At 44.6% G+C, this 14,243-nt stretch overlaps 1 protein-coding gene across 5 annotated transcripts in view; it reads left to right on the top strand.

Annotated features, from left to right (window-relative positions):
* Positions 1 to 14,243, top strand: part of TMEM131L (transmembrane 131 like) — a 161,691-nt gene that overhangs the window by 2,222 nt on the left and 145,226 nt on the right. For all 5 annotated transcript variants that reach the window (XM_032632023.1, XM_032632026.1, XM_032632022.1 and 2 more), the window contains exon 3: positions 7,933 to 7,976. In XM_032632023.1, the coding sequence (XP_032487914.1) occupies positions 7,933 to 7,976 (44 nt within the window). The remainder of the gene's footprint in view (positions 1 to 7,932; positions 7,977 to 14,243) is intronic.

Here is a 14,243-nt window from a genome sequence, read left to right as displayed (position 1 = left end):
ATGCTGAACATTTGGCATATTGACTTTTCACAAATGCAGTATAGTCATATTTGTGTATATCCGAGTTTTCAGCAGAGATGTTAGTGACATTTTGGGCTGGAGAATTCTTTATTGTGGGGGGCTGTCCTGGGAGCATCTCTGCCTCTTACCCGCTAGATGCCAGTGGCAGTCACTCCTCCCTCCCCGCAAGTTGTGACAGCTAAAAATGTCTCCAGACCTTGCCAGATGTCCCTGGGGAGCAGAACTGCCCCGGTTGAGAAGCACTGGTGTACATCTATACATTTTTGCATTTTTACTCAATCGTACCCTCTACCTCTTCCTGGTTAGTGTAGGAAGCCAACCCAGACTGAAAGGAAAGGAAATGATAGACTTTCATTTGTTACAGCATTAGTCGAAGGCTCAGTCTCTGTGCTCAGAGATGGAAATGTCAAAGCCCCTGATAATGATGAATGATTTTACTTATAGGCTCAAAAGTGAGCTGATGTAAATCTTAATTTCTGGTTTTGTTTATATGTATAATACAGTTTGTTTTGGTAAAAAATGTTAGAATTTTAGAAGCTGTTCTCTGGAATACTCACTATAGAAGCATTTATAACTAAGCTCATTTAATCGAAGCTATAATGAAAGTGAAACTGATATTCAAAATCATTTTCTAAATACTCCATCTATATGTGGATTTTTTAGAGACTGTTTTACCCTACATGTACCTCGGTGGGGGTGAGGATAGATATGGGTCTGTCTGTCTATATTTATCTAAGCTGCATATCTATCTAAACTGCACGTGTGTGTGTGTGTGTGTGTGTGTGTGTGTGTGTGTGTGTGTGTGTGTAAACTGCAGAGAGTTCTGAAGAGAGTTATTTTTAGGGAATTCTTTTCAAAGTATTTTGAATTTTTTCAGAAAAAGTTCCCTCATGTGTGTCAGGGAGTCTGTTGAAAAGAGAATATTTATAGGTGTTATGTAAATTTGTGGGTTTTCTGCCTACTTTGTAAGTTGGGTTCCTTTCAGGAAGACTTAAAAGATGGCTTCAGAAGCGAAGATTTGTCAATGATCAGTGAAACAGGAGCGTCCGAAGATGTGGCATTAAAAAATTGAATACTAACATTTATACAGTTATCTATTTTGGACATGTTTTCTATAGATTGGGCCTTTTTCTTTTCTTTTTTCTTTTTTTTTTTTTTTTGCGGTACGCTGGCCTCTCACTGTTGTGGCCTCTCCCGTTGCGGAGCACAGGCTCTGGACGCGCAGGCTCAGCGGCCATGGCTCAAGGGACCAGCCGCTCCGCGGCACGCGGGATCTTCCTGGACCGGGGCATGAACCGTGTCCCCTGCATCGGCAGGTGGACTCTCAACCACTGCACCACCAGGGAAGCCCCTCTTTTTCTTTCTTTTTCTGTTTTTTTTTTTTGTGGTACGCGGGCCTCTCACTGTTGTGACCTCTCCCGTTGCGGAGCACAGGCTCTGGACGCGCAGGCTCAGCGGCCATGGCTCACGGGCCCAGCCGCTCCGCGGCACGCGGGATCTTCCCGGACCGGGGCACGAACCCGTGTCCCCTGCATCGGCAGGTGGACTCTCAACCTCTGCGCCACCAGGGAAGTCCTCTTTTTCTTTTTTTAATGGGTCTCTTAAGTAACCAAGAACTTGAATAATGCATCATTAGTAAAACCAGATATAATAATTGAATTGTTATAAACTGCCAGCCTTATAAATCCCTCTGGCTGGGCTTCCAGGATTTGACTCAGGGCTCCATCGCTTTCCACCTCTCTGTCCTTGGTTTCTTCATCTGCAAAATGGGGTTAATAGTGGTGCCAATCTCAGAGAATTTTGTGAGGATTGAGTGCCTTGAATTTAGTAAGCGCTTAATATAGGTTACCTGTTTTTTTGGCAGTATCTCATCTGAACCCTAGATTTGGTCACTGGAGAGCGTGGAACAGCTTTTCTGCTTTGAAGGGGCTGAACTAGTGCAGATAACTCAGTATTATCGTGTGCCCAGCAGTTGCATAGATAAGTTACATTATTCATATCTTTTTGTTATACACTCTTTTATGTTGTAAAATGTTTTGGTCTAAGAACATTAAAACTTGATCCATGGTGATAATGAGAAGGAAGAAAAAAACATGTAATTTTATTCTTAGATTTACAGGATTTTTCTTCTCTGACTCTACTTCACCGCACTGACTCCAGAGTGGTGATGTTATAGAAGCCAAACAAATGTTTTCGTCATATGTTTTATTGTCAAGAAGTGATGCCTGTGTGCAAGGTACTGCTTTGTGCTCCTTCTTACTCCGCCTTCAAGGTCAGAAACTTCTATGACCCCCTGTGGCCCTCGGGGCCTTTTGCAGTGTGACCTTGTCTGCAGCTCCGCTCAGTCCTCTGGGACACTCGCCTGCCCCTTGACCGTGCAGGCCCGACATGGATCTGTTGAATGAAAATACAAATGCGATTGCCCTGCCGTTTGTCCGAGATCAGTCCTTCCTGACCCCTAGCTTGGCCGTGGCACTGTCTCCATTTCTCCTCCCCTTTGAGTTTCTCGAGTGTCTGGATTTTTTCCTTTGTCTTGTGTGTGCCTTGTTGCCCTAACTGGGCTCCCCTTAAGAGGGTTTGGCCATCTACGCTTGGGTGCCCCGTTGTGGCCACGATGTTGTGCGTGCAGTAGGCCTTCAGGGGTTCTTCCTGGTGGAGGAGAGGCCGTGCTCAGTGTCTTGAACAGTTCCCCTATTCATGAAGTTAGCCACTCCTGAAGATGGCAGGTGGAATGTCTTAGGCGTCGAGTTCCTATTACTGTTTAATAATCACATTTCTGTATCAGTTCTAGGAGCAAGAAGGGCAATCTACAGTTTGTTCATTTAGTCCATTCAGACTTTACTGGGGTGAGAAGCCTCACTCCTAAGGGCCGTGGTTGGGTTTGGGACGTGGACATCGGTGCCGAGTAGGAGCTGTTTCCTGATGCAGAAGCATGTTGGTCTGGGATGGGATGGTGAGGCTGTGTGATCCTGGCCTTGTTAGTCCATCGAGCAAACAGCTGGCCCGGGCCTGACCCAGATAGGCCCCTGCGGTACAGTGATGAATAAGAATGTTTCTGCCTTGAAAAATCCCGCGTCTTGTTTATTTTGCCCACTTAAGCCTGAGCGTGTAGATATCAGAAATTGGTAGAAAGTGAACCAGGAAGTGGCACAATGAGTATCTCAGGTACCCTGTGAGGTAATAGTCTCTCGCCCCAGGCTGGGAAGCATTGACTAGCATTTGGAAATCTTTTTGTCATAGAAATTTCTTTTTGGTTGAATCAAATTCCACTATTAACATAGAAAAATAATAACCAACATGGGTTGAATACTACTGGCATTGTTTAGCCCTTTACGAGTCTTAATTCATATTAAGATCCTGAAAGCTATGAAGTATTGTGAGCTGATTTCAGATGAGGAAATTGAGGCACACAGAGGGTAAGTAACTTGCCCAAGGCGATAAGAACACGCACAGCAGCGGTGGGATTTGAATCCAGGAGGAGTTTAGCTCCAGAGCCCAAGCTTTTGGCCACTTTGCTACTGTATGAGTTTTAGCACAGTCTGACCAGGAAAGTAGTATGGTGGTGATAAGGTGCCTGTGTCTGAGAGAAGTAATTTCATGTTATGTTTTGAATTAGGAAGGTTTGCTTAATGAAATTTTTGTTTTTAATTAATTAATTTTTGGCTGCACTGGGTCTTCGTTGCTGTGCGCGGGCTTTCTCTAGTTGTGGCGAGAGGGGGCTACTGTTCATTGCAGTGCACGGGCTTCTCATTGCGGTGGCTTCTCTTGTTGCAGAGCACGGACTCTAGGCGCGCAGGCTTCAGTAGTTGTGGAACATGAGTTTAGTTGCTCTGCAGCATGAGGGATCTTCCCGGACCAGGGCTCGAACCCGTGTCCCCTGCATTGGCAGGCGGATTCTTAACCACTGCGCCGCCAGAGAAGTCCAAGTGAAGTTTTAAAAATAGTTTTATCTGGGCTTCCCTGGTGGCGCAGTGGTTGAGAGTCCGCCTGCCTGTGCTGGGGACACGGGTTCGTGCCCCGGTCTGGGAAGATCCCACATGCCGCGGAGCGGCTGGACCCGTGAGCCATGGCCGCTGAGCCTGCGTGTCCGGAGCCTGTGCTCCGCAGCGGGAGAGGCCACAGCAGTGAGAGGCCCGCGTAAAAAGTTATATCTACTGGTATTTAACATTTTTTTATTGGAAAAATTTTTATTGAGCTATTATTCACATAAAGTATTATATTAATTTCAGGTGTACGGCATAATAATTCTGCATTTGTAGCTTTGCAAAATAATCACCACAATAAGTCTAGTTAAGATCCATTACCATCCATAGTTACAAAAATTTTTTCTAGTGATGAGAACTTTTAAGATTTACTCTCAAAAAAAAAAAAGAGATCTACTCTCGTAGGAAATTTCAAATAATGCAGTACAGTATTATTAACTGTAGTCACTGTGCTGCATATTACATCCCCCATGCCTTATGTATTTTATAAATGGAAGTTGGTACATTCTGACACCCTTCATCCATTGTGCCCACTCCCCACCTCTGCCTCTGGGAACTACCAATATGTTCTCTGTATCTGTGGACTTGCTGTTCTGTTCTGTTTTGTTTTGTTTAAGATTCCACCAGTAAGTGAGGTCATATGGTATTTGTCTTTCTCTGTGTGAATTATTTCACTTAGCATAATGCCCTCCGAGTCTATTCATGTTGTCACAGATGGCAAGATTTCATTCTTTTTTATAGCTGAGCAATATTCCAGTGTACATACATATCACATCTTTATCCATTCATCTATCAGTGGACACTTAGGTTGCTTCTGTGTGTTGGCTATTATAAATAATGCTGCAGTGAACATAGGTGTATATATATCTTTTCAAGTTAGTGTTTCAGGTCTCTTTGGATAAATAACCCAGAGGTGGAATTGCTGGGTCATATGGTAGTTCTATTTTTAATTTTTTGAGGAACCTCTGTACTGTTCGCTGTAGTGGCTGCCCCAGATTACAATCCCACCAGCAGTGCATGAGGGCTGCCTTTTCTCCACATCCTTACCGACCTTTGTTATCTTTTGTCTTTTTGATGATAGCCATGTCACAGGTGTGGGGCGATACCCACTAGTGTTTACGAAACACCTAGACTGTGCTTAGCCCAGCAGACGTTTATGGAGCATGTACTGTGGGCTGAGCACTGTTTTAAGCACTGGGGATGTCATGGGAACCAAAAAAGAAAATCTCTGCCCTTGTGGAGCTGGCAGTTTAGTGGAGGCATATAGATAATAAGTAAGAAATAGACTAAGTGATGTTACGCAGTTTGTTAGAAGGGCATCAATGCTATATGGTGGCAGATTGGAGGAAGATGTGGGTGATGGGAGTTTTACTTCAAGAGGTCAAGGTAGGTCTCTTTGAGGAGGCCTGTATTTGGTATTTGAGCCAGCCCCTGAAAGCTGTGAGAGAATTAGAATAGCTAGCAAGGTCCGGAGGGACTGCCTAGAGGGAGTGGGGAGAAATTACGGGGGGTTTGGTCCCCGCCCTTTGAGAGCTCGGTGTTGTTGGGGAGATAAAGCTGGATCCAAGTGCTGAAATGTAGGAACGGAGAGGAGGGAGAGAGGAGCAGTGTGTATTGGAGGGTCTGTTAAGGCTTTGGGGAGGGAGTGGCCGCTTAGAGACCTGCATTAGCCCAGAGCCTCACAGGGGAGGTGTGTTTTATGCTTTGAATGGGAGCCAGAGCCCTGCTGAAGTGTGGCTGTAGAGATTGGGATGGGTGTCTCAAGGTCAAGTGATGGTTGCTCAATTCCAGGTTCAGGAGCTTGGAGGTTGGTTCTTGAGCAGAGATTAACACGGTGACCTTGACTGCTGGGTCCGTAAGTAACGACTGATGTTGAAAAAGATTGGTCTCACAGTGGCACACAGGCTGGGTTGAAGGCAGCAATCTTTAAAAAAAAAATTTTTTTTAATTGGGATGTAATTGATGTACAACATTAGATAAATTTTGGGCATACAACATAGTGATTCACAATTTTTAAAGGTTACTTCCATTTATAGTTATTATAAAATATTGGCTATATTCCCTGTACTGTGCAGTATATCTTTGTAGCTTATTTATTTTATACACAGTAGTTTGTGTCTCTTAGTCCCCTACCCCTATCTCGCCTCTCCCCCTGGTGACTACTAGTTTGTTCTCTATATCGGTAAGTCTGTTTCTTTTTTGTTTCATTCACTAGTTTGGTGTATTTTTTTAGATTCCACATGTAAGTGATATAATATAGTGTTTGTTTTTCTCTGTCTGATTTATTTCATTAAGAATAATACCCTCCAGGTCTATCCATGTTGCTGCAAATGGCAAAATTTCATTCTTTTTATGGCTGAGTAGTAGTCCAGTGTGTGTGTGTGTGTGTGTGTGTGTGTGTGTGTGTGTATCACATCTTCGTTAGCAGCTCATCTGTTGATGGGCACTTGGGCTGCGTCCGTATCTTGGCTACTGGGAATAGTGCTGCTGTGACCATTGGGGTGCATGTATCTTTTCGATTTAGTGTTCTTGTTTTTTTTTTCAGATATATACCCAGGAGTGGAATTGCTAGGTCATATGGTAGCTCTATTTTTAGTTTTTTGAGAAACCTCTGTACTGTTTTCCACCGTGGCTGCACCAGTTCACATTCCTGCCAGCAGTGGATGAGGGTTCCCTTTTCTCCACCTCCTGGGAAGGCGGCAGTCTTAAACAGAGTGAAAAGCCCGTCAACAGTGGTAGTGCAGGCCTGGGGTGCTGATGGCTTGGGCCGATTTGCCGGCAGGAGGGATGGAGAAGGACAGGTCTGAGCTGTATTTCTGATGAGTGGGGTAGATCTTCATGCTTGGAGGTGACAGCAGGAGAGCAGTGTAGGACGACCCTCAGGTTTGCCCAGGGGCGGGGAGTGTGACGGCCTCTTCGACACAAGGGGGCCCTTCCCTTGGCAGGGACCCCTGGCGTTGAGAAGTCTGGTTTCATTGTTTCTGGGGAGACAGTGTGTAGAGCCTGGAGGTGTCTGGCGGTGGGGCCGCAGCTGTGGGTTAAGTGGTCCTGCACGTACTGTGGGGTCTGACCTAACCTGCCCGAGCCTTGGCTCCTGTGGGAAGGTTGGTGTTTATCTCCATGTGTGATGGTGTGAGAAGCTGGGGCTGCAGATAGGGATTGGGGCCCTGTGGCTCCAAGAATGGGTTAACAGTCAGAGGGTGTTAGTGAAGCGGGGTCTGGGCCCAGGAGGATGGGGGTCAGGGCGACCAGGAGAGCCTCGGGATGGGGGCGCTGGAGGCACAGGAAGGGTGGGTGTTTCCGCAGCCAGCGGTGCAGCTTCGGGAGAGGATAGAGCCGTGCCAAGAGCACGGGTGCCGGACAAGCGCCGAGGCGGCGTTTAATTGGATCGGCTCTTTTGCTTCTGTTGCAAACACCTTCTCTTTTTACCCACCTGGTATTTGGCTTCTGGTCACAGTGTGGCATGGTAGGTCTCAGAGATTTTGGAAGTGCATTTGAGTGAGATATTTATGCCACTTCTAAGTCAAAATCTATCAGGTGCTCATTTAGGGCATTCTTGATGTTTGGGGATTTTAATTATCGTTAAATTTTATCTTGTGCGATTAACCGTAAACACCAAAAAAAAGGCTCTTGGAGAGAGGAGTGATGTCAAACCAATTTTGAGACTGTGTTTTGGTGGCGATTTTAAACAGGTAGGATGTTTACTTACAGTGAACATCTAAGGGATCACTTGGGAGTTTCTGGCTTTCAGTGGTGCCATTCTAGTGTCATTGTTTTTTTCAAAAAGTATTTATTGAGTGCCTGCTGTTTACCAGGCACTGTTACGGACAAGCTCACCACCCCTGTGGGATTTGAAGAACTGTTTTTGTGTTTTGGGAAATTTTGTGTTTCTTTGAAACAACTGTTAAAGCCTGTTCTCTCTCAATAGGGTGATTCTGAAGACGATATGGAGGAACAGTCTCGAGAACAGAGGTAAGGAAAAAAATGGGAGCAAATCCACGCTAAGTTTCTCTGCCCACTTTGGATGCTGTCTGAAGTCTTGGGATATGTCTGTGTTTGTGTATTTACCATTATCTGTGATATACCTTTCTCTTTGGCATTTGGGGTATCTATACTCTCTAATAATGAATATGGCTTTGTTTTAAAATAAGGTTGCACAGAAAGCTGTTAAAACATGCCCCCCCAACTTCATTTTCCCATGGTGTGCATACACCATCCTGTTTACGGACATCTGTTGAGCATCAGGCAGTGTGCTGGGTGCTGGATGTAAAACACTGAACGAGACCTGTTTGCGTGTAGTAGGGAAGTCAGACGTTACTGTAAACAAAACAAAATAGTTATGCTTGCAATAGGAACTATCAAGAATTCAGTTGCTGTGGTAGAGAATAAGGAGATGGATAGCATGCTTAGGTGGTTGGAGGTGACGTTTGAGCTGAAGTCTGGAGGCTGTGTGGGAGCAGCCAGGCGGCAAGCAGAGGGAATGGCAGGTGCAAGGGGCCTGTGGTGGGAAGCCCTGCTGGCAATCCAGGGATGTGGAGAAGGCCAGCGTGGTTTTGTAGGATAGTGAGATGAGCTAGGACCTTAGAAGCCATAGTGAGGAGGTTCGGTTTTAATTTCTTTAAGTGTAGGATGAGTTGTTAAAAGATTTTAAGCAGGGGCCAGCAAATCAAAAGATGTAAATTACATTTTTAAAGGGAATGCTTTGGTCACGGGGCACTCTTGGTTAGTTGTTGTCAGACTGAGGTATCTGGTCCCTTGGAGGTGCCTGAAGACTCTAAGTGGTACCTGGGCGTGGGGATAACTTTCAGAGAATCAGCTTCTAGATCCCCAGCATCCACATATTCTCCTAAAACTGATCTGTCTGAGGTCACAAGTTCTCCTTTTCCACCTCTTCTTTCGCAGTCTCACTTCTCCACTTTGCCAAACAAAGGCAGACCTCTCTCCGGGCCCCGATCCTGCTTTGTGCTTCATCTTGGGCAAAGGGACAATTTGAAGCATTGGTATCGGTTAGGAGAAAGTGATTTAATTCTGGATGATGAATTCCTTAGTAACTTTGTGGTTTTCAGATCTTTCCTCTCTATAATATTGAAGGAGAATCCAATCTAATTGTCAGTCGTTAGACCATCAAAAAGTGATTTGTGGATAAAATCCTGAGGGAGTGTAGAGCGTATAGGGTCAGTGCTGTAACAAATCTCCTTCCATTCACATCTATTTATGTGAACAAGCTTTCTCACTGTTTACATTACAAAAAAAAAAAGGGACAAGGAAAATAAGATTAAGTTGATGCTAATTAACCCTGTCTCATTCTAGCAGTAATAGTCGTATAAACCAATTGAGGGGAAAAAGTTCCATAAATCTCATTAAAGGATGCATTTGCAATAAAATTTGAATGCTTATGTTTAATTAACTATCAAAATTTGTAAAATTTGTTAGATCAGTTGTATGCTAATAAAAATTATGATAATTCAGAAGAAAAAAATTTGACACTTAGACCCTGTGATCACAGGATATTTAAAAAACCCCTAGATCTCAATTTATACCCATAGTTTTGTGAAAAAGGCTTTGAACATAAAGCTCTATTAGGTTCAAATTCTTTGAGGGAATATCCAGCAATACAGGAATGCCTATCCGTATATTTTTTAAAATGAATAACGGTGGATATCATTATATAGTATTCAGATTCCTTTGAATATATTTTAAAAAGTGAGTTTTATTAAAAATGCCAATATTTATAATAGGCCAGAAATTGCATTCTTTGCAAACATTCAAATTCATAGTATAACATAAAAAATTTTTTTTCTCCTTGACTTACATGTATGTTTTTTTTTTTAAGGGAAGTATAGTTGACTTACAGTGTGTTAATTTCTGCTGTAAGCAAGGCAAAGTGATTCAGTTAGTACAGCATTTTGAATGTTGGAATTACTTAAATATACGGGGCAGATTTCAAAGTTTGTCACAATCCTATCTGAGTGTCTGGGAGCAAAAAGAGCTGAGAAATGCTGACGCTGGTGCCTGCTGAAGGTGGTGCGGACAGAGGGACGTGGAAAGTTCTGAGATGAATTTGGGTTGACTCAGTTGTGGAGGAGTGAGAGAAAGAGGAACCATGAGGGCTGCTCGGATTTGGCTGGAGCATCTGGGGTGACGATGACGGTGATGGGAAAGGTCTAGCGAGAGGGCAGTCAGGAGCTCTCCTTGGTTGTTCTAGGAATCTCAGGCTTGATGGGACACATCCTGTCCCGGGAAGATGCGGGTAGGCAGTTGAGGTGAGTGTGGAGCTAGGAAGGCAGGGCTGCATCTCCAGGGGCATTGTCCTGTGTGCCTTTGCACTGGTTTTCCTCTTTCAGAGGTGTACTTCTCTTCTTTCTTATTAATTAGAACTAGTTTCTATTCACCCATTTCCTGTCACAATTAAAGGTGTGAAGTAGATTTTATCCTTCACGCTCTTTTTTTTTTCTTTAATATTATTTATTTGGTTGCACCGGGTCTTAGTTGTGGCTCGTGGGCTCCTTAGTTGCAGTGTACATGTGGGATCTAGTTCCCTGATCAGAAATCGAACCCAGGCCCCCTGCGTCGGGAGTATGGAGTCTTATCCACCGCACCACGAGGGAAGTCTCCTTCGTGCTCTTTTGACACAGACGACCAGAGTGAGGATGTAGAGGTGAGGGGGAATTGAGTCAGCGGCTTTCAAACTTTTGGACAGTGACTCAGATGAAAGACACATTTTATATCATGATTACTTATTACCCACAGGCAGTATATGTGGATGTATGAATATGTACACGTGTGTTTATTTATTTATTTATAAAATAGCGCTTACCTTTGCTGCCTGTGGTGTACTGTATTTTCTATTTTCATTTTTTAAAAATTGTGGCAAAATATACATAACAGTTACCATTGTAGCCACTTTTAAGTGTGCAGTTCTGTGGCATTAAGTACATTCACATTGTTGTGTAGCCGTCACAACCACGGAACTTTTCTATTTCATTTTCTTTTGTTAAAAAAATGCTGGTTGCGACTACTGAATTGATTTCAAAACTCACAGTTTGGTCCACCCTGATTTATATGTTTTAATCTTCTCAATATCAAATATTCCAGTGTTTTCCTGTTATTTTATCCCTAGTCCCTTTCCTCTTAGCTGGACTTCCAAGCCTCTTGGGTTTTTTTTTGTTGTCGTTGTTGAGGTTTTTTGCCTTTTGTGTAAAGATGATGATGAAGATTGGATGCTGCAACCAGAAAACCTTTGTGTCCATTTTCTGAAAATGTAGCTTCTGGTGTTCTCTCTGAGTCTAATGAATGAATTCTCTCTGAGTCTGATGTCCTGTGATGGGTCAGTCAGTCACCTAAGTACTTACTGTTCATTTACCTTCTACTGTGCAGTTGGGATTTTTAAAAAATGAAGATTTTAATACCTTCAAAGCTCATAGAATCTCTTGCTACTTTTAAATTAGGCCTTTTGCTTTAGCATAGATTTAGATTTACGGAAAAGCTGTAAAGATGGTACAGAGAATTCCCATTTACCCTTCACACAGTTTACCCCAGTGTTAATGCCTTATGTTACTGTGGTACATGGGTCACAACTAAGAAACCAACATGTGTACATTATGGTGAACTAAACTCCACACTTTATTCGGATTTCCCTGGTTTTTCCCTAATGTTCTCTTATCCAGGAGACCACATGTAGTTGTCATGTCTCAGGACCCTCTTGGTTGTGACAGTTTGTCAGACTTCCCTTGTTTTCGAAACCATGGCAGTTCTGAGGAGTTCATCCTTCAATTTGGGGTTGTCTGAGGTTTTTTCTCATGGTTAGATCGAGGTTATGGGTTTGGGGGAGGAAGGCCACAGTTATAAGTTGCCATTCTCCTCATATATCAAGGGTGTCGACTGTCAGCGTGACTTAACACTTCGATGCTGACCATGACCACCTGGCTGAGGTACTGTTTGTTAGCTCTCTCCACTAAAGTTCTTCTTTTCTTACCTTTTTCCATACTACACTCTTTGGAGGGAAGTCATTAAGTGGAATAAGCTCCACCTCCATAAATTATTTAGAATTCCTCTGTATGGAAGAGGTCTGTTCTCTCTCATTTATTGGTTTATTCAGTTATTTATTTACGTCATGGATATTTATTTTATACTTTGGGTTATAGGCCAAGACGAGGTTTGCCCTAAATGCCATTTATTCTTAACCTTATTTATGAAGTCATTAGTATCTCCTTACACATTTTTCAAACATTTTTGTGATTTTCATTTTAATTACTACCCTGCTACGCTAACCTTAATGATATTAAGGTGAACTTGAAGTCAGCACATATGAATTCCACAAAACGAATGCTCTGTCTCTGAGAGAACCCATGTAGAGGAACAGCTACTAACTTGGGAAATAGATTTGATCGTAAAACAGAGTCTCAGTACGTCCTAGGAAAAGTGTCAGTGGCACTGACCTCTGTCACTGGAGAGAGTCTGGGCAGTGAAGGGGACTCTGTGTTTCCCGCCAGACTGGCCAAGGCGGGGTCCTGGCTGGACCACTGTAGATTCTGGGGCGCAGGGTTCTAGAGCAGCTTGCCTGTGATCTCAAACAGAGTTTGGAAAGCTTTTAGGGTAATTGGCCTCATTGAAGATTTTGTTTATACTATCTTGACTCCATCTTCTGTGAATGCTATGTAATTGTACTTGGTTGAATGCCAGAAAAGCAGTATTTGAAAAACGTTCTCCCCTCTCTCCTCTCCATCCTCATTTTTCTCTTGGGTGTTCTCACATATCAGCAGTAATCTGTTCCTCTGCTGAGAAAGAAAGATTGCTGTTGGGGATTCAGTGAGGGGAGCAAAGGAGAGCGAGCTGATTGCAGCTCTTCCTAGAGGTGACACTCTCTGGGAAGCTGGTCTGACTCTCTGGACGCATCTCCAAAAGGCCTTTTTGGGGTATATTTGTTAGAATGTGAAAAGTTTAAGCGTTGGCAAAGTATGAATAGTATATTAACTCTGCTTTTAAAATGGTGAGGTAAAAATCGTAAATACTGACCGGCCAGGGGGTGTCTGTGGAAGGTTTTTTTTGTTTTTTTTTAATGTACTTTTATCTGATTGGTAGCGGCAGCAACATGTGTTCTCCTGAAACCGTTTTCGTCAGAACATGAAGAAAATCTCGTTAACCTTTCAGCAACATACTGAAAGTTGTAATTGCAGACAGAAGCGACTTAATCTTCAGGGAGCTTCCTTCTGGCAGTGAGTTATCTCAGAGCCCCCATGGGGAAGGGAACGACTTTCCACTTTTATTTGTTTCTCTTCAGAAATCGAAAGCTGTGTTTTTAGCACGACGTTGAAGTTCCTTACGTGTTGATAGGATCGGGCATTTTTTTTTTTTTTTTTTTTTCCGGTATGCGGGCCTCCCACTGTTGTGGCCTCTCCCGTTGCGGAGCACAGGCTCCGGACGCGCAGGCTCAGCGGCCATGGCTCAGGGGCCCAGCCACTACGCGGCACGTGGGATCTTCCCGGACCGGGGCACGAACCTGTGTCCCCTGCATCGGCAGGCGGACTCTCAACCACTGCGCCACCAGGGAAGCCCCCGGGCATTTTTATTTATTTATTTTTTTGCGGTACGTGGGCCTCTCACTGCTGTGGCCTCTCCCGTTGCGGAGCACAGGCTCCAGACGCGCAGGCTCAGCGGCCATGGCTCACGGTCCCAGCCGCTCCGCGGCATGTGGGATCTTCCTGGACCGGGGCACGAACCCGTGTCCCCTGCATCGGCAGGCAGACTCTCAACCACTGCGCCACCAGGGAAGCCCGAATCGGGCATTTTTAACCTGAACTTGCCTCCCCAGGGCTGCATCCTGGACGCTCCTCTCTTCCCATCTGTCATTTCCCTGGGTGATGGCGCCTTCTGTCTTGGGTTTTTAAAGAGAGAGAAGGAACTTGAACTCGGTGGTACCTTCTGCCCAGGGGTTGTACCTGTGCAGTTGCCCAGCGAGCTCTCCTCCTCTGCTTTCCGGTGCCGCCCAGTCAGTGTGTCCTGAACTGAGCTCCTGGGCTCAGTCCCCTCAGGTTCCCGGCCTCCCCCACGGCCCTCCCCGACCCCCCCCTTCGGCTGCTCCCCTGCCATAGCCCGGCCCCCACTGCTGGCCGGTGCGCCCCCCCCTCCCCCCGCCACCCCGTGCATTCATTTGCATAAGTCAGAAATCAGGACGCCCCTCGCCTCCTCTCATAGACCTCGTCCCCAGCGGGTCACCAGGTCTGGCTGCATCTTCTTCAC

Source organism: Phocoena sinus, chromosome 5 (assembly GCF_008692025.1).
Source record: "Phocoena sinus isolate mPhoSin1 chromosome 5, mPhoSin1.pri, whole genome shotgun sequence".
Lineage (NCBI taxonomy): Eukaryota > Metazoa > Chordata > Mammalia > Artiodactyla > Phocoenidae > Phocoena > Phocoena sinus.
Note: the sequence above shows the minus strand (reverse complement) of the source record. Positions and strands in the feature narration are given on the sequence as shown.